At 40.0% G+C, this 24,041-nt stretch overlaps 4 protein-coding genes across 10 annotated transcripts in view; 1 reads left to right on the forward strand and 3 right to left on the reverse strand.

Moving 5' to 3' along the window:
• Positions 1-3,952, reverse strand: part of LOC146380534 (uncharacterized) — a 24,552-nt gene extending 20,600 nt beyond the window's left edge. For all 4 annotated transcript variants that reach the window (XR_014801320.1, XR_014801319.1, XR_014801318.1 and 1 more), the window contains exon 1: positions 3,857-3,952. The gene's annotated coding sequence lies outside the window, so the exon portion shown is untranslated. The remainder of the gene's footprint in view (positions 1-3,856) is intronic.
• LOC146380535 (ATP-dependent zinc metalloprotease YME1L1-like) overlaps positions 1-7,440 on the reverse strand; it is a 10,049-nt gene extending 2,609 nt beyond the window's left edge. The window contains exons 1-13 of one of the 2 annotated variants that reach the window (XM_084939683.1): positions 7,207-7,440; positions 6,520-6,639; positions 4,056-4,224; positions 3,857-3,958; positions 3,130-3,239; positions 2,184-2,334; positions 1,978-2,061; positions 1,381-1,554; positions 1,103-1,255; positions 884-1,016; positions 733-795; positions 343-455; positions 13-168 (exon numbers count right to left, since the gene is read on the reverse strand). In XM_084939683.1, coding sequence (XP_084795809.1) covers positions 13-168; positions 343-455; positions 733-795; positions 884-1,016; positions 1,103-1,255; positions 1,381-1,554; positions 1,978-2,061; positions 2,184-2,334; positions 3,130-3,239; positions 3,857-3,958; positions 4,056-4,224; positions 6,520-6,639; positions 7,207-7,242 — 1,564 coding nt within the window. In that variant the 5' untranslated portion in view covers positions 7,243-7,440. Of the gene's footprint in view, positions 1-12; positions 169-342; positions 456-732; positions 796-883; positions 1,017-1,102; positions 1,256-1,380; positions 1,555-1,953; positions 2,062-2,183; positions 2,335-3,129; positions 3,240-3,856; positions 3,959-4,055; positions 4,225-6,519; positions 6,640-7,206 lie in introns of both variants that reach the window. The other variant, XM_084939682.1, reaches the window with a different exon arrangement.
• A 391-nt stretch (positions 7,441-7,831) lies between these two features.
• Positions 7,832-13,916, forward strand: mastl (microtubule associated serine/threonine kinase-like). Of its 2 annotated transcripts, XM_084939686.1 has the most exons (12): positions 7,832-8,128; positions 8,214-8,351; positions 8,434-8,573; positions 8,665-8,753; positions 8,844-8,950; positions 9,056-9,215; positions 9,582-9,730; positions 9,868-10,938; positions 11,295-11,436; positions 12,514-12,627; positions 12,739-12,840; positions 13,192-13,916. In XM_084939686.1, the coding sequence occupies exons 1-12, from the start codon at positions 7,958-7,960 to the stop codon at positions 13,347-13,349; spliced, it is 2,541 nt and encodes an 846-aa protein (XP_084795812.1). In that variant the 5' UTR covers positions 7,832-7,957; the 3' UTR covers positions 13,350-13,916. The 2 variants fall into 2 exon arrangements, with proteins under 2 accessions (XP_084795812.1, XP_084795813.1); XM_084939687.1 differs by lacking the exons at positions 12,514-12,627; positions 12,739-12,840; positions 13,192-13,916 and adding an exon at positions 11,562-12,504.
• Positions 13,917-14,466: 550 nt separating this feature from the next.
• acbd5a (acyl-CoA binding domain containing 5a) lies at positions 14,467-23,721 on the reverse strand. 2 transcript variants are annotated; one of them, XM_084939688.1, is made up of 13 exons: positions 23,594-23,721; positions 23,125-23,253; positions 22,750-22,870; positions 21,415-21,487; positions 21,034-21,151; positions 20,440-20,670; positions 20,154-20,345; positions 19,693-19,787; positions 19,396-19,606; positions 18,983-19,185; positions 16,332-16,391; positions 16,080-16,189; positions 14,467-15,744 (listed from the first exon to the last, which is right to left on the reverse strand). In XM_084939688.1, exons 2-13 carry the CDS (start codon positions 23,219-23,221, stop codon positions 15,732-15,734), a joined length of 1,524 nt encoding a protein of 507 aa, XP_084795814.1. In that variant the 5' UTR covers positions 23,222-23,253; positions 23,594-23,721; the 3' UTR covers positions 14,467-15,731. The 2 variants fall into 2 exon arrangements, with proteins under 2 accessions (XP_084795814.1, XP_084795815.1); XM_084939689.1 differs by having other exon boundaries at positions 23,125-23,281; positions 23,594-23,685.
• Between the last annotated feature and the right edge of the window lie 320 nt (positions 23,722-24,041).

A 24,041-nucleotide genomic window follows, 5' to 3' on the forward strand; every position in this document is an offset into this window, starting at 1 on the left:
TCACTCATTTACCCATGAGGATCTTGTCCTTAGCGAACTCCAGGTCCTTCATTGTGACCATCTCTTTCCCGTCCACTGCTGCCTTCAGGGCTGCCTGGTTGACCAGGTTCTCCAGCTCTGCCCCTGAGAAGCCCACTGTGCCTCGGGCAATAATCTCTGCATCAACGGCTGGGAAAAAACCAACAGTGTTTGTAAAGGTGATCAAAGACAATGGCGTCATTTAGAAAAATGGCAAACACAGGTTTCTTCTCAGGCTTAGCTCCAGCAGAGAAGGATAATAGGAGAAAAAAAGGTAGTTAGAGATATCCTTAATATTGTTGAATACTTTACACCCAGACCTACCTGGGTCTACTTTGATCTTGGAGAGGTACCAGTTGAGAATCTCTGTGCGGCCTTTCACATCAGGGCGAGGGACCGTCACCTGCATGTCAAACCTTCCTGGTCGAACCAGAGCGCTACAGAGTGATGCAAAGCAGCAATAATTAGTACACAGAAGTTTATTCTGTTTAAGTTTTATTTAGGAGAACAAATACTACTTAAAACTATCGCAAAACGACACTCAAAATGTCTTACTAATATCTGTAAAACGAATGTGTTTCATCAGAAGCTGCATAACTGCACAATAACTACCTCTGATAGTAAATGCTAAAAAATGGTTTCATTTTACTGTCACTTTACAAAAAACTTAACATGTTTATGGCATACATAAAAAGCATTTCATCATCAACATACTTATCCAACGCTTCAGCAAAGTTTGTAGCACCAATAACAATGACTCCTTCATTTGGTTTAAATCTGTAAAAGAGCAAAACGAAACATTGGCAACTGTAAATTTAAGGTATCTACACCACTTATCACACCATTCAGTTTAACTAACACTGACCCATCCATTTCAGCCAGCAGCTGGTTGATAGTTTGTCTGGAGTAAGGATGCATAGGGGACTCTATTCTCTTTCCACCAACGCTGTCCAGCTCATCAATGAAGATGACACAGGGAGCATTGGCTTTTGCCTCTTCTGCAAAACACAAAAATTGAGGTTATATTTGTTTTTAAAATACAATTTTAAGTGTAACTAAACTTTCTCACATCCAGTAAACTTACTGAAAAGGTTCCTGATTCGGCTCGCACCAACGCCCACAAACATCTCATCAAACTCCGATCCGGAGGCGTAGTAAAAAGGAACATCGGCCTCTCCGGCCACGGCTCGTGCCAACAGAGTCTTTCCTGTGCCTGGGGGACCAACAAGCAGGATCCCTGAGGAGACCCAAACAGAAACACATAAGAAAAAAAACAAAAACAAAAAACCCCACCCTATTCAATTCACTGAATTTTTTTAATGATCAGTAAAAAGTGATGAAAAGAATTAGCAGCATCGATACCTTTTGGCAGCTTTCCACCCAAAACGGTAAATTTCTGTGGGTTTTTCAGAAACTCAACAACATCTTGCAGTTCGCTCTTTGCCTCCTCCACTCCTTTGACATGCTCAAATGTCACATTCTTCATCTGGATGGGGTCGACTGCAGAGTCAAGACCGGATGTGGTGCGGAACCTCACTACAAGATCCCCAAAATAATCAGTTCAATAAATACATATTTTCAATGTCTGACAGTAACAGCTGCTTCCTGCAGCACACATTTATTTTCTACCAGTTATTCATAAAGCACGAACACAGTAATGAAATAAAAAAATAGTTTGTATAGATATTTATATGTTAAAGCACAGTATCATGCACCAAAATAATCTGTCAAACCCTACATGCGCACTAGTACATTATTGTAATAAATACATAAATATATATATGAATATTTAATGTTCACCAAATTTTCAGCTTAAGTGAAACACTCCTTTTCTAATGCTTTTGCACCCTTGGAAGGTGTAAATCAGCAGGCAGTGTGCATATAGGATTATGATTTAATTTGAAAGCTTAAGAAAGAATGAAGACTGAAACAAACCAGCATCAGAAAAGGGGCCTTTACCGGAGAGAAACGGGGTTCTTGAGAGGCCATAAATACCAATGAGGAGGAGGACCAAGAGGATCAACCTGGTTCTCCTCAGTGAGTCTGTAAAACATAACAGACAAAAAAAACAAATCAGCCAATCTTCATCTTTGTACTCAGCTCAGCACTGCCACCAACTGTTATAATGAAAAACAGGTAACTGTGTCTTTGTCTGGACCACATGCCTTGTGTTCTCTGAGTCAAAGCTTGAGACCTCATGAACCCCTCAGTGAAACCCGTCTTGAAAGCCTCCTGCTGGTTTTCTGGAAGGTTTTTTTGTTGTATCACTTGGTCCAAAGACTGCGCCTCGACTCCTTTTTCTTTCAAGAGCAATCCCTGAGAGGGAAAAAAGTAGACATGGTAAATCTGCTTTCCCCCTCATTTAAATGTGTGCTTCAAATAGCAACTCAAAATCTGCAACAACTTGGTCAAGTTGTAGACAGAGCTAAAGGGTCAAAGTACCGTAAATCCCGGACTACAGAGTGCACCCGATTAAAAGCCGCATGCTCTAATTTTAGAAAGAAAATCAATTTTGTACTTGTACAGGCCGCACCGGATTTTAAGCCGTATGCGTTTCACTTGTAATATGAGATATTTACACAGAAATATTACACGTGAGGATTTTTAACGTTTAATTTAATCCGTAAGGTAACATAAACATGGTAACATACAAAAATACATACTGCAAATGCTTTTTTTCCTCGAACAGCGTCTGTAACACGGCTACCTTTAAGTATACGTACGTATCGGTAACACACAAATTACGTTGCTTATGGTTTTTTTTACGGACAACAACATTACAACGTCTCTTAACAACCAGTAAAAATAAATACGGTATATATACTACTTATCAATTTTATTGGTCTACTGTTACCAGGCAAAATATTTTTGGCCGCATGAAAGAAAATATGCATTAGCCGCACGTCAGTATAAGCCACAGTGTTCACAGTGGGGGAAAAAAGTAGCGGCTTATGACCCAAAAACTACGGTATGTTGTTCATTCTAACTGCATAACTAACTGTGCAGTGTCCGAGAAATTCAGTATTCAGTAAATACTGAATTTATGTTGGATTAACCAACAGTCTGTATTCATAACAGTGCAACAGATACATCAGTCGTGTGGTGGCATACCTTCATGAAGCCTGGAGTGTAGGCTTCAGATTCCACGGGACCGTCATAACCAGACTCCGCCCGTCTGGTCCTTGATCGAAGTGTCTTGAAACCGCGACTTTGGACCCGTACTACACAGACAGAAAACTTGTGACTATATGTCAAGTATCTTTAAGCTTTTTCAGACATGGGGTATATAACATTTCTGGCTTCTTCAGTCTGTTAAAATGACAGCTGTTTATCATAAGTAAGTCTAGCTGTGCTCTAATCGCATGTAACTACACTTTTGAAAATGTAATCATTGCCAGTGTCGTTGCAAAACAGCATAGTTTTTGTGTGCAGCACGGTATTGCTGTTTATATAGGGGCCCCATTGGTGGCTGTGCTTTAGCTCAGGCCCTGCTGTGAAGACCAACTCATAACAAACAGAACCTGTTTGTTGTAAAGTGAAACTGAGTGTTAAGGACAGTGAAAGCCATCCAGTAGAGCCATTGATAGCCCCAAATTGCTTTTTCTGTCTTACTGCTATTGAAGGCCTAAACCAAGACTGCTTTTTGAGAGCTAAGCAACTTAACAAAGAGCATATACAGAACACATATATCAGACCTGTATAAATTGTAAGATTGTGTTTTGACTTTTCACTCAGGCATGAGGCCAAAAAAGCTCAGGTGCCTTCAGATAAATGGAAAGGAGTGCATGCCTGAAAGGGGCTTTAATGCCACTAAGTTTGTATAACGTCAGCTTCTTACCAGGCAAAAACTGTAGTTCTGAGCAAGCTTGTCTTAGTGGGCTGTGGTATTGTCTGTCGAATAATCGTGAGCTGAAAAGCCCCAAATTCCTGTGTGAGAACCCTGTGAGACAAATCGTACAAAAAGAGAAAAAAATCTCAAGGTCTGTTTCACATTAAAACATCTGGTTAAATAAATAAAGCTCAACTGAGCTGCTCACCGTGCTTGTTGTGAAAGAAGCTGTCTGCAGAAACGTGGCTCGTTCTCCATATCGAAGGAACAGCGGGAGGCTCTTCTGGTCCCGGTGTTGGCAGTAACCTGCTGACGAGCTCGTCCAGCTGACTCGCCCTGAGCTCGGACAGACCCAGATCCTTCAGACTCACACTGGGCTATAAGTGAAGGACAGCAAAGGTAGGTCATGTACAACTCTAAGGTAGGGCTGGGCCATATCATACTGTTCACGGTAATACCGGTATAATGTTAGGCAATAATAAGAAAATGAAATATCGCGATAGAATATGGGTAAAACGCACGTGCGCAGTGCCTTTGTTTTCATATTATATTATCATATCGTGATAAATATTTTTTGCCATATTGCCCTGTCCTACTCTATGGAGCAACTGATCACCTAAAAGTAAGTAAGTACATAAGTAAAGATGACACAGAAAAATAAATAAAAATGAGAAATAGTCACAATAAAAATGCAATAGCCTCCAGTCTTCAATCTCACCTGAGGAACAACCAACAAATTCTGAGCCTAGGATCTCAGACTGTGAGCTAGGGCTGTTCGATATAACGATATATATCGGATGACGATATAAAAACGTCTATCGTTTCATTTTACACTATCGTTTGTTTCGTGGTGTCGCAAAATAAACTGTTTACGGCAATATTTTTTTCATCGTTTTGATGGTCACTGTAGTGGCTATATTACTTTCTTAAAGTTCTCTCTTTCTCTTATATTTAATATAACCACACTACGGACGGACAAGCACCTGTTTTTATGCGTTGTGGTTAGCAACAACGACGGTAACAGCATCGCGTGTCCGCTTGTTTATGTTCCACATAAACCTTTCACAATAAAGCTCAAGATCCTGTTGAGACTTTTAAAAATAAACTGAATCACGTGAAAGAGCAGATTATTTACGGATGAGAATTAAAAAAGAGCCGACAGGTGCTAAAAAATAAACCTTAGACTCAAACGTTAGAACAGGCTTTTCCCCGCAGCACGCCGTGTAATAAATACTCACAAAGAAAACGGCGGCCGTTACAACTTATGTCTAAAAATGTATAGTTTCATGCATCGGTTAAAACACTCGACTCCAGCTACATGACGCGCAGCTGGAAACACTTCCTGCAAGTCGAGCTGCCCGAGATTCACAGAATTTACAGAAAATGTTACATTTTTGTGATTTATATCGTTATCAGGATGATAGAATTCTTATATCGGGATATGAGATTTTGGTCATATCGCACAGCCCTACTGTGAGCAAGAGCGTGTTTAAGAAGAAGTTTAGATAAACAGAATGTAACTTGGCCATTTAGTGCTCTTTATTCTAAAATAAACTGGGAACAAATGTAAGGAAAAAACAAAACAAAACAGGTACGTCAAAGTAGATGTTGCATGTGAGTCAAAGCCCAGAGAGGAATCAAATATATATCCAAGATTATGAAGACTGGACTTAGCAGATAAGCAACACAATGAACTATAATCACAGCCTCTGTGTTTTTGGAATACATAGCAAAGTAATTACTGGAGATCCAGTAACTTATCCGGATAAACATTCAGTTAGGTTGGACAATCTATCCAGCTGATAAGGCTTGAAATTCAGCTGTATGTGCATTTTACTGGCATGAAAATGATGAAGATTTTCAGAAAAAAACAAATCTAATAATGCCAGCTAAAGGAAGAATGTAGAAAGAAAGGCAATAATGGACCCAGGATTAAGCCTTGCAGCTCACAGGTTAGAGAAACAGTGTTAAAGGAGAATATATTCAACCTAACAGTGAAAGCCCAGTCAGATAAATATGAGGAAAACCTGTCTAATGCAGAGCCAGAGAAGAGTTCCAAACAGGTAAAATCTCTAACGAGGATGATGAGGGTTTTCTTTTCCCCATTTTGGTAATCAAGTCTTTTAGTGTTATTGTCTTCATAGAAACAGGGAGACTTTTCATGGAAAGTCCACTGCCCTTTTCAAACATCGATTGACAAGCAGACTACTTTGACACTTTATCAGAGCATGTTGATGTAGAGGATCACGCTTATTATGATTCATAAAATTATTGAAATAAGAAGATCTAGCCTCTTTCACGTCCTCATTAGAAGAGTGGAGAAATCCTTTAAAATTTTCTCTATGGACAGTCAGACCCGTGGTCTTCCATAGTCGCTTGTTGCAAAATAAGCAATGACCTATTTTCTGAGGAGCAACCTGATCCATAAGGACAAGGCAATGATCGTTAAAACAGTGAACAAAGAGATATATCCTTTACTTAGACACATTACTATGGTACAGTATAATATAGTGTGCGGCCATTAAAAGTAGTGAAGATTCAATAAAGTTTACTCATAAACATACTTCCATAAAGTCGCCATCAACAGATCTGTGGTTTACCTTAGATAGTCCACTGTAACAAAACATGTACTATGTCACCTTCAGCTACTATCCTCAGGAGATGGATCTCACCTCTCTCAGAAATGCACTGTGCTCTGGATTGAAGTCTTTGTGAAGAGCCTGGATTGAAGCTGTGGCTGAATTCTTCAGAGAGTGGAGGGCACTAATGAGCTGGCTGAGAGGCACTATCATCTGGGAAGACACAAGAACAGTAGCTTACAACACTCTCATAGCACCTCACATTTTCTGCATGTACATTTAACGTTTCCCATTCTACTTGTTTTTTGTTTTTAAATGAGACTTTCAGGCGGAGACAGCGAGTTCAGGACTGTTATGTCAGTGTTATTCTGCACATAGAGCGGTTTGGCCCACATACGGCAGACGAGTTACGTAACCTCTACTCTTTGAATGATTTTTTCAAATACTTTGCTTAAATTAAACTAGATTTTCCTTCACGTATCTCTGGGTAAAGTCACGACCGAAACCTCACGTATCACGCTCGTCTCCGCACCGACCCAGGGTGACAGCGTGACGTAAGCATGGGCTTATTCTAGAGTAATCGTTATGTTCTTGCTAACACTAGGCGAGCTAAAGGGAAAAAAGGGGGTGAAATAAGCAACAGGCAGCAGAGCTACATGTCGATATAACTCCCATAACAGTCCTAAAATAAACAATAACTTACAACTAAAGACTAAATTCACTCCGAGAAGAACACACATGAGCTAGCCAAGTCAATAAGCCGCTATCTAGTCGGCTTACCTGCTGTGGCTGAAATGACGAAGACAGCGAAAGCATTTTTGCCGATGGATGCTACAAAACCGTCTTTGGAGGGCTGGTTTGTAAGGACAGACCCTCTATATAACCCAAATGAATGCGTCCTCCCGAAAGGGGCGTCCTTTTGGTTTTCCTTGTTACACAACTTTCAACAGTTACACAACTTTTTTTTTCAGCTAATAACGCCAAATGGATCCCCCGGCATCTGAGGTCAAACGGACTACAAAATGACGTAAAGAAGAACTACTTCCGGGTGATGCTTGCATCATTGCGATTGTTTCATTGAACTCATTAAAATTAATTTATAATGCATAGAAATGACAAAAGAAATCTTCACTTGCATCAGGTGCCTTATAGTAAAAAAAAGCGTAGCAGTTATTATTCATTTTTCTATTTAATTTTCACGTTCTTCTCATTTTGGTCTGTTCGTGAGTGCCTGATCAAAATTTAAAAACAGTTTCCAAAATAATGGATTTCTGGTAAATAATTGTTTTAATTGTAATTAGACGGCCAAAATTAACTAGCGTCTAATTACACTACACGGGTTGTTCAAGTACAGGTTGTTCTTTTTCACGCAGGCGCTTTCTTGGACAACTAAGTGGGGTCCCCGTGAAAGATCTGCGGAATTCAAAATTTCAAAACAAACCAGAGAATCCGTTCTTTTGCAAGTGCGTGTTGTTTACTTTGAGCTGGCTGGCTTACACAGACGTAACCCTCATTTTAAAGCAGTTAAATAATGGACGCAGAGGAAGAGCACCGCTCGTGTGCCGACGTGAAAGCTGTAGATCATCACCTTAAACCGCCGTCTATCAACGATTTCGTCGTGCTGAAGCCCATCAGCCGCGGGGCTTTTGGCAAGGTCTACCTTGCACGGAAGAAGTGCAACGCACGCTTATATGCCATTAAGGTTAGTGGGTTTTTAACCTGTGCTTATTCTAAATCATTAAAGGGAGATCTAGCTTACTTAAATGCACATTTCTTCTGCCTCATAGGTGATGAAGAAAGCCGATATGGTGGATAAAAACATGACAAACCAGCTGAAGGCAGAGCGAGATGCCCTCGCTTTGAGCAAAAGTCCCTTCGTGGTTCACCTGTTTTACTCCCTTCAGACAGCCACCAAGATCTATCTGGTAACGCCCAGAGATGAAAAAAATAGACTCGCGTTAAACATGTTAATGACCCCGTTTATTAAGTCATTGTTTATGCTTACAGGTAATGGAATACCTCATTGGTGGAGATGTCAAATCTCTCCTTCATATCTATGGCTATTTTGACCAGGATATGGCTGTAAAATACATCTCAGAGGTCGCACTGGCTTTAGACTATCTCCATCGTCATGGTATAATTCACAGGTACTTTTACAGTGTATGCAAATCTTGCACTTTCATTCAGTTTGATCGACGTTTATATGCATTTTTGAACTGTAACAATTTTTTTCCCCAGAGATCTGAAGCCAGACAACATGCTCATATCCAACGAAGGCCACATTAAACTAACAGATTTTGGCCTTTCTAAAGTCAAGCTGGACAGAGGTTTGACTTCCCAGCAGCTTTTGCACATTGTAACCATCACCTTTAGAAATATTATTAATAGTTCCTTTACCTCTGTGCTTTCTATATTAGAGCTGAGTCTTATGGATATCCTCACTACCCCATCTTTGGCTAAACCCAAGAAGGATTATTCCCGCACGCCAGGCCAAGTCCTCTCTTTAATCAGCTCCCTTGGATTTGTAAGTGAATTCAAATCACTTCACATGCAGGAAAACAATCAGATGTGTTGTTTTGTGTGTGTGTGTTACATAATTCCTCTTTTTCCTTTATTCTGTTAAACACAGAATACACCAGCAGCAGAAGGCAAGCGTCACTGCAGCGCTACTGTGGTGTCCAGTCCCATGTCGTGCGGCAAAATAAAACCAAGGAATAAATCTCTTGATTCTCCTGTAATGAAGAAAATAGATCGCCTGTCTTCACCTGCTCGCTACCCTTGGAAACTGAGTATGTCATCAAGGACATTTTATTTTGGGAGGTTGATTTATTTATTTTCTTTTTGCCTACATTATGTTAGAAATTTTACTAAAAAGGGGAAATAATAAGGGTTCCTGTTAAATGCATGCTTTAAAGTTGGTAACAAAATGGTTATCAATATACCATGAAGTTACAACATGAAAGCATATGATGCAGATTTTTAAGTGATAGGTCATTATTAGCTGATGCTGTCAGGCTGTAGTAGACAGCCAAGAGCTATCCTCTTGGCATTTTGTCATTCTTTGTTCATGTGGAAAGACGAGTTATGCTGACAATGAAAATGTATGCTAATTTCGCCTTTTGTTCAGTTTTTTTCTTCTAAATTTTATCTGATAGGACCAAAGAGCAACGTGTTTAGTCCTCATAATTTGACAAAAAATCTGACTCCCACATTGATGAAGACCAGGAGCAGGTTTCAGACGATGAGTGCAGGCAGCACTACTGACACTGACGGTGGCACCAGTCCACTGTGGGAGTGTGAGGAGGTAAGTGGATTTTCTTAATTCTTATTTTTATCCATGTGTAATTAAAGACCAATAAAGTTTTTTGGCTTGGAGTTTCCTGTTCATAAAGTGTCTCACTCACATTTCATTGCATATTGTGACTTTTTTTTTTTCTTCAGAAAGAGAATGAACACATGAATGACCAGAACGGGAGAGGGCGATCTGAGTTGAAGGTGCCCAAAGAGGACAGTCCGCCCACAAAACGGGACACCTTTTGCTTTTCTGATAAGGCCTCTTGCAGTCAATCAAAAAAGTCAAATGAAGCTCATCTTGTAGAAAATAAATCCCATACGAACAACCAGGAGTCTGTCTCCACAGCTCAGGAGAATGTTTGTCAATTAGCAGTTCCCTCATCCGTGAAGAGAACATTTTCAGATTTACAAAGAAGTCCAGGGACGCCAGAGATCCGAGCCAAAAAGAGAAACACAGACTACAAGAGGTTCTATGAGATTCCTGTGGAGACTGAGAGGTTTCACACCGGCTTGACTGGAACATTTTCCACCATCAAAATAGGCGACTTCATGGTCTCCACTGAGGGGATCGGGGCAACTGAAGAGCGGGTGCCGAAGCGCTCCAGTCCCGTTGCTGTAGCCAAAAGTCTGTTTTATGAACTGGAAGAGCCGGTGGAGGATGTATTTGAAGGTGGAGCCAAAGACCTGTCATACACGAGTTTCACGTCACCACTTCCTGGGACAAGTGACATTTGTAGGAACCTGAGCATGGACTCTGATGGGTCTATGCACGAAATGTCTTTCACTATAGACAGCCACCCATCCCTCCAGCCAACTGAGCCTGTCAAACACAGGAATTCATTATCACCAGAGGAGGACAAAGAAAGTAAAGACTCCTTCTATACTGCATCACTACCAAAAACTCCTGTGGCCACTGTTGAAACACCTAAACTTGGTCATTTTCTGGAGAGAGATGAATCTCGCTGTTTCTTTGCGAACCGACTTCCTGAGCTCGCTTGCAGTGATGCGGAGTCCCCTTTATTCCTCAAGCCGCGAAATGTCGTGGCCTTCCGTAGTTATTGTAGCTCCATTAATCGGTCCAACGTGTCCGGGGTGTCCCGACTTAGCATTGGATCTGTGGAAGCTATGGACGTGTCCACAACGGCTTCTTATAACGTCGCATCTGGAGCTGCAACACCAGTGCAGAAGAGACCCAGCTCCAGTGGTTCTCTCTATCAGGTAGGCACGGAAGGACGAGGAATACAGCAGTCTGCATAGCCCCAGAAACGCAACCTGACGCTCTCATTGTTAAGTCAGTATTTTTATTTTTGTGCTCTACTAGAGTAATTTTGCTTGTCTCACAATTTAAATCAATTGCTTTTTTATCTTATCAACTTCCTGTCCTCTGACTTTAAGTTGACGTTCTTCTAATTGGTTGCCCCTCTTTAACTGAAGTTCGAAGATCTTCTACATAACTGACAATGACAACCACTTTAATAAAGTTTGGCAGTCACAGGTTACATTTATGATTCAATAAAAGGCAGTTCTATAGGATTATGTACATATTAATGAAATGAATGCTTTTGTTTCCTCAGACTCCTCAGCCCATGTCGACCTCTCATACCCCTTACAGGACTCCAAAGAGTGTCCGAAGGGGAGCACTGCCTGTTGAGGGAGTACCAATTTTAGGAACCCCTGACTATTTGGCTCCAGAGCTTCTTCTGGGAAAACCACATGGTAAGAGAGAGAAATCTTCAAAGGTTCTGTAACGATGACAAAGCCAAAGTCAGTCAGTCTCAGTCTTGTTTTAACTGAATAGTTTGCTTGACATTGTAGCTCTTGTGACAGGCACTCTCTTTTAGTTTCAGGAAGTGGTCAGTGTGGTAAGTTTTTAACGTTAATGTTTCTTTGCAAGCGAGCTTGCATGTTCCCCGGCCTGCTAATACGCTGTAGGGAATGAGCGGATTCCTGCCCCGTTTCCCTTTCCCCGCTGTTTCTGCCCTTTGGATCGGTGAACAAACTGTGGGCCTAATTAAAGGGGAAAGGGATGGTGCTTCAAGTGTGTGATTCTAAAGGTTAAAGCATTGGGTCTTTCAAGTCTCTTTTAACACCATTGTGCCAGCAGGGGAATCGGATTAGCTGTGGCTGATGTGCTTTTAATTTGGCAAAAAAAGATTTTCTTCTTTTTGTTCTTATAAATCTATAGAATTTGAGCAATTCTGACACACTGTCAATGCACAGTGGCACTGGCATCACACAAAATGTCATCTAATAATAACCTATTGATCTGCCATGCTGTTATTAATTCAGATGTTAACACATTGAGGGCAGTGTCTCCTGTCAGTTGCACAATGCAATTTTGTAGCTTGATCGCTGCTATTTGACTTCTGTGACATGAATTTATTCATCTATTGTCTTATTCGCTCAATAGTAGAGACCTATAACTGTAATCATGGTTTTAAGTCTGTGCAGCTATCGAGAACTAAAAAATAAGTCTTGAGAAGCACAACGTTTGCAGGCACCCTGTTTGTTTTACCCTCAATTAACTCTGCTTGTTTTAATTGACATCAAATTTTAATACAAACGAATCCTAATGATATGTTTTTAGGTTTTTGTATGTGAGAATGAAAGAATGTTTTCTTCCCCAGTACTCAGTATCTCACGTAGTCCCTGCTTTTGCCACTGCGGTGCAGTTAGTGTGCACTCTAACAGAAATCACAGGGGAAAGTGAGGCGTTTCAGGCCCACGGCTGTACAAAAATGTGACTATTCCTTCTTCTTTTGTTGTTGTTGTCGTCGTCGTCTACCCGGGCAGACTTCATGGTGGATTGGTGGGCGCTTGGTGTGTGTCTTTTCGAGTTCCTCACAGGTGTGCCGCCATTCAATGACGAGACGCCCCAGCTGGTCTTCCAGAATATTCTGAACAGGGGTGGGTTTGCTCTTCTCTTCCAACCCTCAACCACAAAACCATCTAAAATATGTAACTCATTAAGCTTCTTCTCGATTACCAACACGCCTACGTTACTATCAACTATTGTAGATATACCCTGGCCTGAGGGGGAGGAGGAGTTATCTGTAGACTCCAGGAATGCCATTGAAATCCTGCTGACCATGGACATGACAAAACGCGCTGGCTTAAAAGGTAGAGACCACCTTTCAAAATAAAAGACCAAAAGAGAAAGAAACAATTGGCTTAATGAATAACTATCCCATCAAGTGAAAATCTCAACAGTATTTGTCATCCAAACAGAAATAAACACATCAATAAAAACACAAATTATTATATTTTTTAAACATGAATAAATAAGGAAAAATGTAATGTAAATACAGAAAATTCACCCCATTTTAGAACAGATTAACTTAACATAAAATACTTATACCGACTTTAGAAGTTGGAAGTTAATTTGAACCTATGTTCTCAAAAACAAAAGAAGAAGAAGAAATGGGTTGTTGTGTGTTTTGCTGTTTGTCATTTGCCTATATTTTCCATTAGAACTGAAGTGCCACCCCCTGTTTCACGGTCTGGACTGGGACAACCTGCAGAACCAGCCGATGCCTTTCATACCTCAACCAGACGACGAAACCGACACCTCTTACTTTGATGCGAGAAACAATGCTCAGCACATTGCCGTGTCCGGCTTCAGTCTATAGAAGTTGTTCTCTCGCTCGAATGTATGATGTGAGAGTGATTTTTAAACACTTCAGACCTTGGATTTCTGCAAGTAAATGCGAGGTGAAGATGTGGATTAGGGTGGCTTTTCCGTTCGCTGTTGTAATATTGTTTTTAAAGAAAACATTTTACATTTGTGCAATTAAAAAGGGCCACTTAGCTACAAGAAATATCTTTTTAATGTTAGCACTACTGCGTTGCATTACTCTACTAGCAAGGCACCCCTTTATCTGCTGCTTGATTTTGTTGTGATGAGGATGTTAAAGTTAATATGCTCAATTTTCTGCTGTACTGGTACAAATGTCATGTTTTAGTGTTGAAGAAAAACATATTCATAAATAATGTCTTATATACTGTATGTAAATGTAGTGTAGTGTTGTTTCAAGACAAGACTGTTACTTTATCCCAGCAGGACTTATTTTACGTAATGTTTCTAATTTTGATTGTTGTATCCACTCAGTTTTCCACACTACTGGTTAATTCTTGCTACATGCACAATTTTATCTTAATTCTTAGGAAAAAAGAAAAAACAAATAAAACCTGTTTGTAACAACATGTGTTCTTTGAGTATTTTTGCAGAATTTTATTTGGAGAAAAATCTCAACTGTACACTTCTTAAAGAAATTAAATGTGAAGGGAATACCAGGAGATGAGCAGTTACACAAGGTGGGCTGGACCAGGCCATAAAGTGGTATAAACCCAGCAACAGGACTGGTCTCTGCTGCTTTTTGTGAGGTGGTCTGCCACCCTACTGCTCATCTACATGTACACTCAGAACTAAAAGATCTGTCACTTGCACCCTGTTCTCTTCACAGATGAGAGCAGGGTCACACTGACCACATTTGACGGATGTTAAAGAGTCAGGTGAACGTTAATCATCTAACATGACCAGTTCAGCGATGGTCTGGGGAGGCCCATCCAAAGCTCGACCTGCGAACCACTTGTACTCCGAGTGCCCTTAGGTATTTGGGATGAAATCCTCAGACCCACAACTGCTGCTGGTGTAGTGGGCACAGTGTGTGGGCAGTTGTTGCTGGCTATAGTAGATTTATTGTGAGGTCTCAAGTAACCACTTATTTGAAATAAAGTGGACAAACCTGCTTTGTGAAAACTTTATTTCAGGCTGAGATTATCACATGCAAACACCACTCTATCCACAGGCAGAGAGGGTGAGAAAGCCTTAGTACATTTCAGTAGAAAGGTAAACTATTGCATTTTTTTTCCTTTAATTAAAACATAATAGCGCTGGAAAGATCAGTGCTAATGCAGATGCCATACTTTGTAAATATGGCATCATATTACACAGAGATGCAATTAAAATATTGCATTTTTGTTTGGACTGTACAGCTATTGTATACAATTTATATGGAGCTCGCTGCTCTGCAAACAATTCACGATTACTATCATCCCAATGAAATTCTTCACACATTAAAATGAAACAACACAGAAAACAAAAATGCATAAACGACACAGATGGTGACAAACATTATGCATTAGTTATCGGATATCAGATTGGAAGATTTCTGCTAATTCATGGCTCACTAAGTAGTACAATTAGTCTGAATTTGGTCCAGAAATGCAAGGGTTATGTTACAATAAGAGAATGTAAGAAATCATAATGCCTACAGTACAAAATACCTTGTAATGCTGAGGCACTTCTTCTATTTAGAAACTGAAGTACAAAACAATCTGAGGTGATGTGCAGACTGATATGTAGCAAAACCGTTGATGAAAACATCCTGAACCTGGTCTGACCTACACGCAAACATTCACTTCAACAGAAATCTCACTTTTACAGCTGAAAGCTGGCCAGCAACGTCTTCATTGCAACTGTTGCTAAAAGCAATAAATATTAACTTAGAATTAAAAAGAATCTCACATTTCAGTACATTAATACATTTATTCCTCATTTCTACAGTAATTACAATATTTTACTATAGCAGCATTACCTGGGCAACTAATGAAAGGGAATTGGGGACATTTCTAGTAACATCAAATGAAACCTTAAGCTGAAAACGCCGATTTGTGTGCAATAATATCTCAGTTACGGAAATAATTGAGAAGCTACTCTACAGCTGGACTCAGACCATTTCTTACAGAGAAAAAAAATCCAATACAGTAGATTCATCTTGAAACAGTTGGATAATCACAGACAGCAAGCCCATACTTTCATCTTCCTTTGTGACTCCACATCCACGCTGCAACGCGCCTGAGAGACTGCTTCCTCTCTCTCGTTAGTTTTAGGGGCTTTCTTTATAGTGCAAGAGCTAATTACTGGGCCATGGGTCTAAGCAGGGGAAGAGTTACAGCCATTAGCAACCCATCCATAATATTTTGGGGATTTGTTATTGTCGTCACTGGGTTCAGTTGATTCGTCTTTTGGAGAAAAAGAAAAAAGAAAATAAATGAAATTAGTTAATATCAGAAATACCTGAAAAGTGTGGGACACTTTACGAAAGCAAAGACTTTTTTTTTTAAACCTTCTTAAAGTCAGACAATCTTTTAAGCACTTTATAGCAAAACCACTGTAGCCAAAGAAATGGAGTGAACCTCATATGAGTCAATACGATTTTAGTAAGATTAAAAAACAAACCAAAAAAAACTTCCACTCACTCATCTTTATTGTTAACGACCGAGGAAAAGTCTGTTAAGTGCAGGTTGTGAATTTTCACCTAATTTTGGACTATGTGTGTTGTCCATATGTTTCTTACCTTCTCCTCCTCTGCAAGTATAGGTGGATAAGCCACTGTACCACAAATGGCCATATAAGAGCAAAGGCCAAACTGGTTGGTGAAATGTCAAAAGGCCACCAGGACGGTTTCTAGGAGGACAAAAAATATACATTGCTATTACAAATGAAACTTGTTAACTTCTAATAATGAACATATGGTTTAAATTAATTGAATCAGCTGGAAATTCAATAGATTGTTTTCAAAAATTTAATGAAGACTGCAACTGTTTACCTGACTCCTATTATTCACTGGGGGAGATGCATAAGTAGGAGACAGAGCCACTGATCTTGCCTGCCAAAAGAAAGAGTTCATAATCTGTCATTATGGGTACATTTAAAAAGAAAGAACTTATATTTATTTTATTAGTGATTTATTAAGCAATTCATTTAACCTTTATGAGATTTAATTTAAGAAACTATTTTATTGAGGTAGTCTGTTTTTTTTTATATTTGTTTGCTGTCAAAGTGATTTCCCAGCTTTTGGGATAACTGAAGTATATCTTATCTTAAATTTCTAAAGCCACATAGAAATCTATATATTATATATTTTTGATATTGGTTTTTTTTGCACAAATTTCACTTCCTTTTTGTAAATGTTATTAAGCGGAGCAGTTAGCGGATTCCAACAAGCTAACTTTTAAATGAATGTCTTTTGCAAACTCCTTCTGGGTAAACAGTAAGCATCAACAGAAGCTGAAGGTTCTTTGTGTCCAAGGTCTGGACCGTGGCTAAAAAAATATATATTTATTTGCTTTATACACACAGAACTCATCCTGTTTGTTTTCTTAGAGTCATCTCTCCCAGTAACTGTTATTTCAGCTGCTTTTCCACTTCATCTACAAATCTGCAACATCTCTTTCTCAGAAACCATTTCTTGTGAGTTACTGGCCTTATCCACTTGCAAGTAGCCTTTAAGTACTTATTGTTCCATGTCCTTTTCCACTGGCACCAAAAGATGGTGACAGGTTAACCTGCAGTTTTGGATGAAAAGTGTCTGTCAGGCTGTGTTAACTTTTTAATATTAGAGTAAATCAAAATATGGGACATTATCTAAATGTGTGAGACAGGATGGAAATGAATGATATTCAGTCCCACCTGAAGTGGGATACCTGATCGTCCTAATGAATTCAATACAGCAAAATATGGCCAGATGCATTTCATCTACCTCACATCAATGGCGGATTACAAATGACTGATTAACTGAACATGTCTGTTTTTGGACTGTGGGAGGAAGCAGCAATACAAAGAGGAAACCCGCGGAGGCACACGGAGATCCTGCAAACTCCACACAACAAGTGCTAACCACTGCACTGCTGTTTTATGTCAATAGTCTTATTAAGACAAAGTTCTTGGTTCTTGAAACAAAGACCAGTTCTTATATATTATTTATATATATATAAAAAAAAATCCATGTAGTTTAGCATAATTCACTACTACGTGCATCATATTTGAATTCAGCTCTTCAAACTGTTGCCTTTCACTTGTTTTATTTATGACACTATGACCACCTGTGTTTCCCTTCCCTGTCCTAATGTCACTGTGTATAAAGTGTGACCACTGCTGTTTGAACTGCAGCCAATTTTGGACAGGAGACTCTTGCACAATCCCAGCTTCCTGTTAAAATGAAATACACATAAAAAGAAACCTGTAGCATTATGATAAGAAAGCACCTACTGTTTAGAGAGGTTACTTAGTTAGCTTCAAATTTTGTTTACCTTGTCTTCTTCATTATTTCACAGTAAGTTATTATCCTGTCACTAGCCAGCTGTCCAGTCCTGTAGCTGATGCTACTTTATTTAATAGATCACTGAAGATAATTAAAATTGCCTAAACATTATAAAATGAGTAGTACAATCAAATTCCATTGCCAGCTCATTTTACTCACCATAGATAGCTTAACATTGCTGTCAGCCTTGCAGTCTATAAACTGCAGAAAGCCACCACGAGTAGTTTAATCATTTGCTGTATAGTTCTAAGTTTACATATAGTGTAATTATGACAGGAAATTTTGATTTAGATTTAGTCATAGTTTTTTGACTAAAATGTCATAAGATTGTGTGTGTGTGTGTGTGTGTGTGTGTGTGTGTGTGTGTGTGTGTGTGTGTGTGTGTGTGTGTGTGTGTGATTATTGTCGCTTAAATCTAAAGCTGATTTAGTTAAATAAAACAAAAAGTTGTAAAAGTTTGCTGTGTTTTTACAGAGGCGAGCTTCACATGACTTACAAAGATTTTTTCCTGACATCAAATGTGAAATGTGTCCATATGCCTAGTCGAGTCAAATATGCATGTCTGTCCTTACTGCACTAGATTAATTTTCAAAGAATTATTATTTTTAAATAAATTGTAAATAAATATAAATGATGAATAAAATAAAAATAAAATAATAATGACATTTTTAAAAAAAGGCAAAAAATAAAAAAAGAGAAGGCGAGCTTACTTTTTATTGGATCATTTCCAAACTCGTGTCGTCTTTTTTTTTTTTTTTCTACACAATTTACTTAGCTCTGATTGGCTGTCACCTCGCCAGACTATTTTCATCTCATTGTTATGCGCTGACAAAAGTGTATGTGCACTTTATCATAGTTTTCTCTTTATGCATTAATTTTTATTTAGCCATCGCCTTGTTTTCATCAGGAAAAAAATTAATTAATAAATAAAGGTTGTTATTTTACTGATCAACGATCAATGACATTGACACAGCTATGTTTATATTTAAAAAAATAGTGTTATATTTAACTTGCTTATAAAGACCAGAAAGTATTCACACAGAGTGGAAAGATGTAGATAACACTTGATGTTATCTATTATTTTTTCTTAGTTAAGCCTCAAAGAAGCCACATTGTATTTTTTGTTTCGAGTCACTTTCATTGGAATATCATCAGACCTGGCTTGCAGTTAGAGCCTCCAGTGTGTGCAGCCTCTCCAGGACGCTCTGCATGTCCTCCTGCAGTCTGGCCAGTGCCACGACGATCTGCTCATTCAGGTTCGCTCCAGGTGTTCCTGCACCTCCCCAGCGGCCCCCGTCTCCATCTCCAGCACTGTGCATGGGCATCTGAGATCCAGGGCGAAGGCCTGGAGACCTGGAGCCTAAAAATAGAACGGAATTTGAATAACTGACACATGCTTGGGTGTCAGCGCATACAATGGAATGACAGTCTTTGTGACACTGAAAGGCCACTAAATGGAAAAACAAAAGCCACACAGAGCTGCCGGCTCCACAGAATCATGCTGTCATCCTTGTGATTGCATTTCATAACATTTAAATGTGAGTGTAAAACCCTGTGAATGCAGTCTTACCCCTTCCTCTTCTGACTGAAGAGCCACCAGGCACAGTCACATTCAGCCTCTGTGACATTGCTCCACCTGCCTCTCCATCTTCTCCTCCACATCTGACAACCTGCAATGGACCCTGTACATCCTCCTGAGTCTCCCGTCTCTCCTCCAGAGGCGGCTGGAGGTGGTTCTCTTCTTCATCCAAATCATCCAGAGAGCGGTTATGCTCAGAGTTCTTCAGAAAAACAACAAGATGAGTAAAAAACAGTCCAGTTGGCTAAACTCAGTTGATATTTCTGTGATGTTTAAGTTTTTACTTGCCTCTTCCTGTCCGAACTGGTCCACAGAGTCACAGTACACCTCGCTGTCTGAGTCGCTGGTCAGGTGACTGGGTGCAGACGCAGCTACACTTGGATCTAATGTCATTACAAAGAGGGCAAAAGGGCACACAAAACTCAAGACTTGTTCTCCATTATGATGACTAGTCTGCACTGTAATTACCAGAGTGACAAGGAGGAAGTTCACTGAATTAGGGGCTTTTCCCTCAGTTTCTACAGAACCATTAATTTTCTCCATTAAGCCTGTCCCAGGAGCAGCGGATGTGTTAAGTGTTAAGATTCAATGTGTGCTGCAACTCTGAGAATGAAGCTTAGCAGATTATCTGATCACATGGTGCTCAGACAGCTTGAGTGTTGGTGAGTCCTCAATGACTATTTTGGACCGCTGTAGGGATGTACTGTGGGCTGAAACAGAGCCCTATGTTGGAATATCGGTTTTCCTACCTGGATTGTGTCCGTTGAGCAGAGGCTCGCCAAGTGAACCCTCCTGGGACTTGTCGCTGTTCAGAGCAGCTCTGGAATGACTGCCATTGGTCAGATGGGTGGCCCCGTTAGCGACTTTACCGTTTGACAGCGGAGCTTTTTGTCTCCTAGCTAAAGTTTTCTTCTTTGGTTGTGATGGTCCAGATTTTTTGTCTGAGGAAAAAATATAGAAGATAGAGGAAATCTGCATCTAACATGTAATAATATCATTTCAGATATTCATACTCAAAAGGAGCAACTTTGTTACCTTTTCTGACCTCCCTTGTCACCATTTCTTCTTCTTCTTCTTCCTCCTCCTCATCGTCATCTTCCTCCTCCTCCTCATCATCATCATCCTGCAGCGCATCTTCCTCTGACCTCACTTCCTTCTGTTTAAGCCTTGCAGGCCGTGTCTCCAGAGTGCCGTTCATTTCCATGTTTCTAACAATGCTCTTTGCAACACTTTTTGATGCCATTGAATTCATCATTGTGCCAAACCCTACAGACACACACACACAAACAGAAAGAATTTTATAAGCTCACAAACACTTGCTTAAGATGTTAACATATTAAAATGAAATGTGTCCATTTCTGATTGTAAGGGGAACCTTAACTGAGGTAAGCTACAAGCAAGCTTTCTATGACTGCTAATAAGGACTCAAAGCATCTGAGCTACAACACCAGACAGGAAGTAAAGTATATCAACAGACCCGTGTGTTTACACAGTAATGTACTTGCCTTCCAGTTGCCTAGCAAACTGAGTCAAACGGGCTGAGCGTATAACAAGAGGCAAAAAAAGAGGTTAAACTCCACATCACAAAGTAAAACGTGTGGGCAATCCACCTGGCGAGGAAACACCAACCTGTGCTCAGGTCTGATATCTGCGCGATCTTTTTCTTTTCGTCCACCAGCTCGTAGAACGGGCCGAGGACCTTTAACAGCTCCTCCACCTCGTCAGTCATGGGCATCCCCTCTAGGATCTGAAAACCAAATCCAGAGTGAGCACAATGAGAATATTATCCCACAGTCACAAACAACCAGGAAGTGCTTTAAATTCAAAGTACCGGTATTGCGGTATAAATTATTTGGTGTAACTGGGTTATTCCTGATTCAGATGACTGTAAAGGCAATGTATCTGTGTTACTCTTCACATGGCTTGTGTCATTTGATTACACACAAGGACATGAAACACAGACAGGTTAAAAAGGTGCTTCAAGAGGTGGGAGATGGACGGCAAACGTACCAGTTTCATTTCATCAACATAAGATGCCATTGCTTCTTCTTTGGACATTTCTCCAAGAGAATTCCAGGCATCCCTATCACAATAAATACATAAATAAAATAAATAAAAGCAAGTGAAAGAAGAAAACATGCACTGTTATATAATTTTATAAGGTGGAACACACAGAAGAGAATGTCATGTGTCAGCAAAAGTGTGTTTGAAGGCCTTTGTGCCAGTTCCAGTTTTCAGCTGAGTCAATATGGAAAGACTATTTGAGGACACCAACTAATTTACTAACTTTGGATCACAGTCTGGCAGACACTTAAACATTCATTAGAAACTGTACCTACCCATGAAACATGTGTTCATTTAGCCTTTATTTAACCACGAAAATATCATGTTTAAGATTAAAAATAACTTTTTCAAGGGTGTCCTGGGCAGAACAGGCAGCGGTGCAATCAGCAGCTGCGTAGAAACCAGGCCAAAAACAGGGCAGGAGAGTTCAAGCAACTTCCTCAAAGTCCTTTAAAAATCCTTTATGAGACCAGATGCTTAACAGGTACAAACAAATTGACCTTTTTGGAATTAATCAAGTTATCTGAATCTAAACATTTAAATGACTACAGAAGGAATAAGTCTTGAGACCAAAAACAGTAACATCCCGTACTTCTTTTGACCAACCTAGTACATCAAAAACAGCCTTGCAAATAAGAATATAGCTATATCTGAGTCTACAGAAGGACAAAGCAGATCATGGTGAGCAAGGGCTTCAAGGTTTGTGATCAAACTCAATGCTTCATGACAGACAGGACTGAGAAAACACACAGGTACAAGCCCCTCCTTGAGAGAAACTGTCCAGCTTTGTGGGTAAGAGGTCACTGATATATTTTAATGAGTCCAGAGATCACCTGACACAGCCTGAGCTTAACAGAGTGAGATTTCCATTTCTGAATATCACAAGCTGTCTTCATGTGACCGCCAGAGAATGATAAAATATGATAAAACATTACAGCAACAGGGTTTGTGTCTGGGGGACTATTCTTAGAAGTACACTGATCCACATAGATTTAAAACAAGGAGTGTGGGGAAGTGCATGCATCTTCCTGTTACACCATTAGTGCAGGAGAAATAGAGTAGAATAGACTTTATTACACACATCGAGGGAAAATTGTCTTTGGTTCACCAAGCCATAAACAAATCAAACAAATCATAGCAACACAGCATCTCATTATTTAGTATACTGATTGCTCTTGGCACAAATTATTCCTTTTATACCCTGAAATCACATTTTTTTCCCCATAGAATTGAGTTCTGAAGGAATCCTAAGTGCACAACCACCACCGCCCCCTAACTTACCATTTCGCCTTTCCAACTGCATCCCAGAAGCCAGGTCGGGGTATGCTGCATGGTCCCACAGTGGCCTGTTTATAGTAGCTGTAGAACTTGAGCATCATGTCATTGGAGGGCTGAAAGGGACCTGAGGAAAAGAAAACTCTCATCACATAAAAAAGCCTTACCCTCCACGTGCAGAGTTGTGGCTGATTTCTATTTCTTTCAAATCTGTGATGGCTTGGGGACAAAGCAAGCAGGCCAAAGTGGATTATTTAAATCGCACAAGCTGCTGCACCGCACCTGCCCGGGGGTGGCTGAGCTGGTTGAACTGGCCTGTGTGTGTGTATATGTGTGTCTGTGTGTGAGAGAAAGAGAGCTTCGAGTGAGGTGTTCACTCACCATTCGGGGGTAAACTCTTGATCACCTTCACGGCGGCATCAAACCTCATCTGGGTCAGGCGCCCTTCATCTTCCACGCGGACGCTCTCCACCTCCATCGTGTCACTTGCAGACAGCACAACAACAACACCTGCAAGCAGTAAACAAACTCACGACAACTGCAAAAAAACCCAAAAACAAAACGTTAAAAACGTTTGTTTATAGCATTTATGCTAGCTCTGAGCAACAGTTTGGTTTGTTTTCGTCTGCAAACGAGCAGACTTTTGCGACGCTAATGTGACCAGCTATACTTGAAAGTTAACTGTCTACAATATGTTATGACCACCAGTAGGAGGAGGCTGAGCCAGTTGGATATCTAGGACACAACGTTTAATGTGTGGCACAGCTTTAGCGACAATGTCGTTTCCGCTAAACGGTATCTACACTGACACACTTTCGAGAAAAAACCGCTTAAAACTGTCGTTACTTACCGTTAAAATCACGGGCCTATCTGTTTGTCAGAAGGCGACTTGTCATTAGCCCTTGACCAGACGCCATGAACAGCACACACTGTGGGAATTGTAGTCTTATTGTTGTATATCGACAGAGCCTACAAACTCCACAATCCTCTGCGTCCACATGAAGAAAACAAACAAAAAACGTCTGTGAAAATATGGTTTAGATATAAAAACAACATATTAAAGTCAAACGAGTGAGAAAGCTGTTGCGAAGTGAAATATATAATGTTACTTCGCTCTTATGGATGAAAACACAAACTCATGTCGACAAGCAAAACTACATATCCCAACATGCTCTAGACAGATCCATGTTTTTTCTTTTTTTCCCCTCCCTCTTCGTTGGAAAACTGATAGGTCGACAGCAGAAAAAAGCTAGAGCTCTCACTTTGTCCTTAGATCCTTTATCTTATCTGTCTGAAAC

Source organism: Perissodus microlepis, chromosome 9, assembly GCF_051167445.1.
Source record: "Perissodus microlepis isolate ML-2025 ecotype Zambia chromosome 9, ASM5116744v1, whole genome shotgun sequence".
Lineage (NCBI taxonomy): Eukaryota > Metazoa > Chordata > Actinopteri > Cichliformes > Cichlidae > Perissodus > Perissodus microlepis.

What these genes read in the sequence shown, in the direction of transcription:
- mastl (XM_084939686.1), top strand. Translation starts at nt 7,958, where the DNA reads ATGGACGCAGAGGAAGAGCACCGCTCGTGTGCCGACGTGAAAGCTGTA. An exon ending in CACGCTTATATGCCATTAAG is followed by an intron (nt 8,129 to 8,213) that starts GTTAGTGGGTTT and finishes TCTGCCTCATAG; the next exon opens with GTGATGAAGAAAGCCGATAT. An exon ending in CACTGTGGGAGTGTGAGGAG is followed by an intron (nt 9,731 to 9,867) that starts GTAAGTGGATTT and finishes TTTTTTCTTCAG; the next exon opens with AAAGAGAATGAACACATGAA.
- acbd5a (XM_084939688.1), bottom strand. Translation starts at nt 23,221, where the DNA reads ATGGAGGTGGAGAGCGTCCGCGTGGAAGATGAAGGGCGCCTGACCCAG. An exon ending in CAAGAGTTTACCCCCGAATG is followed by an intron (nt 22,871 to 23,124) that starts GTGAGTGAACAC and finishes TCTTTTCCTCAG; the next exon opens with GTCCCTTTCAGCCCTCCAAT. An exon ending in TTCAGTCAGAAGAGGAAGGG is followed by an intron (nt 19,186 to 19,395) that starts GTAAGACTGCAT and finishes TTCTATTTTTAG; the next exon opens with GCTCCAGGTCTCCAGGCCTT.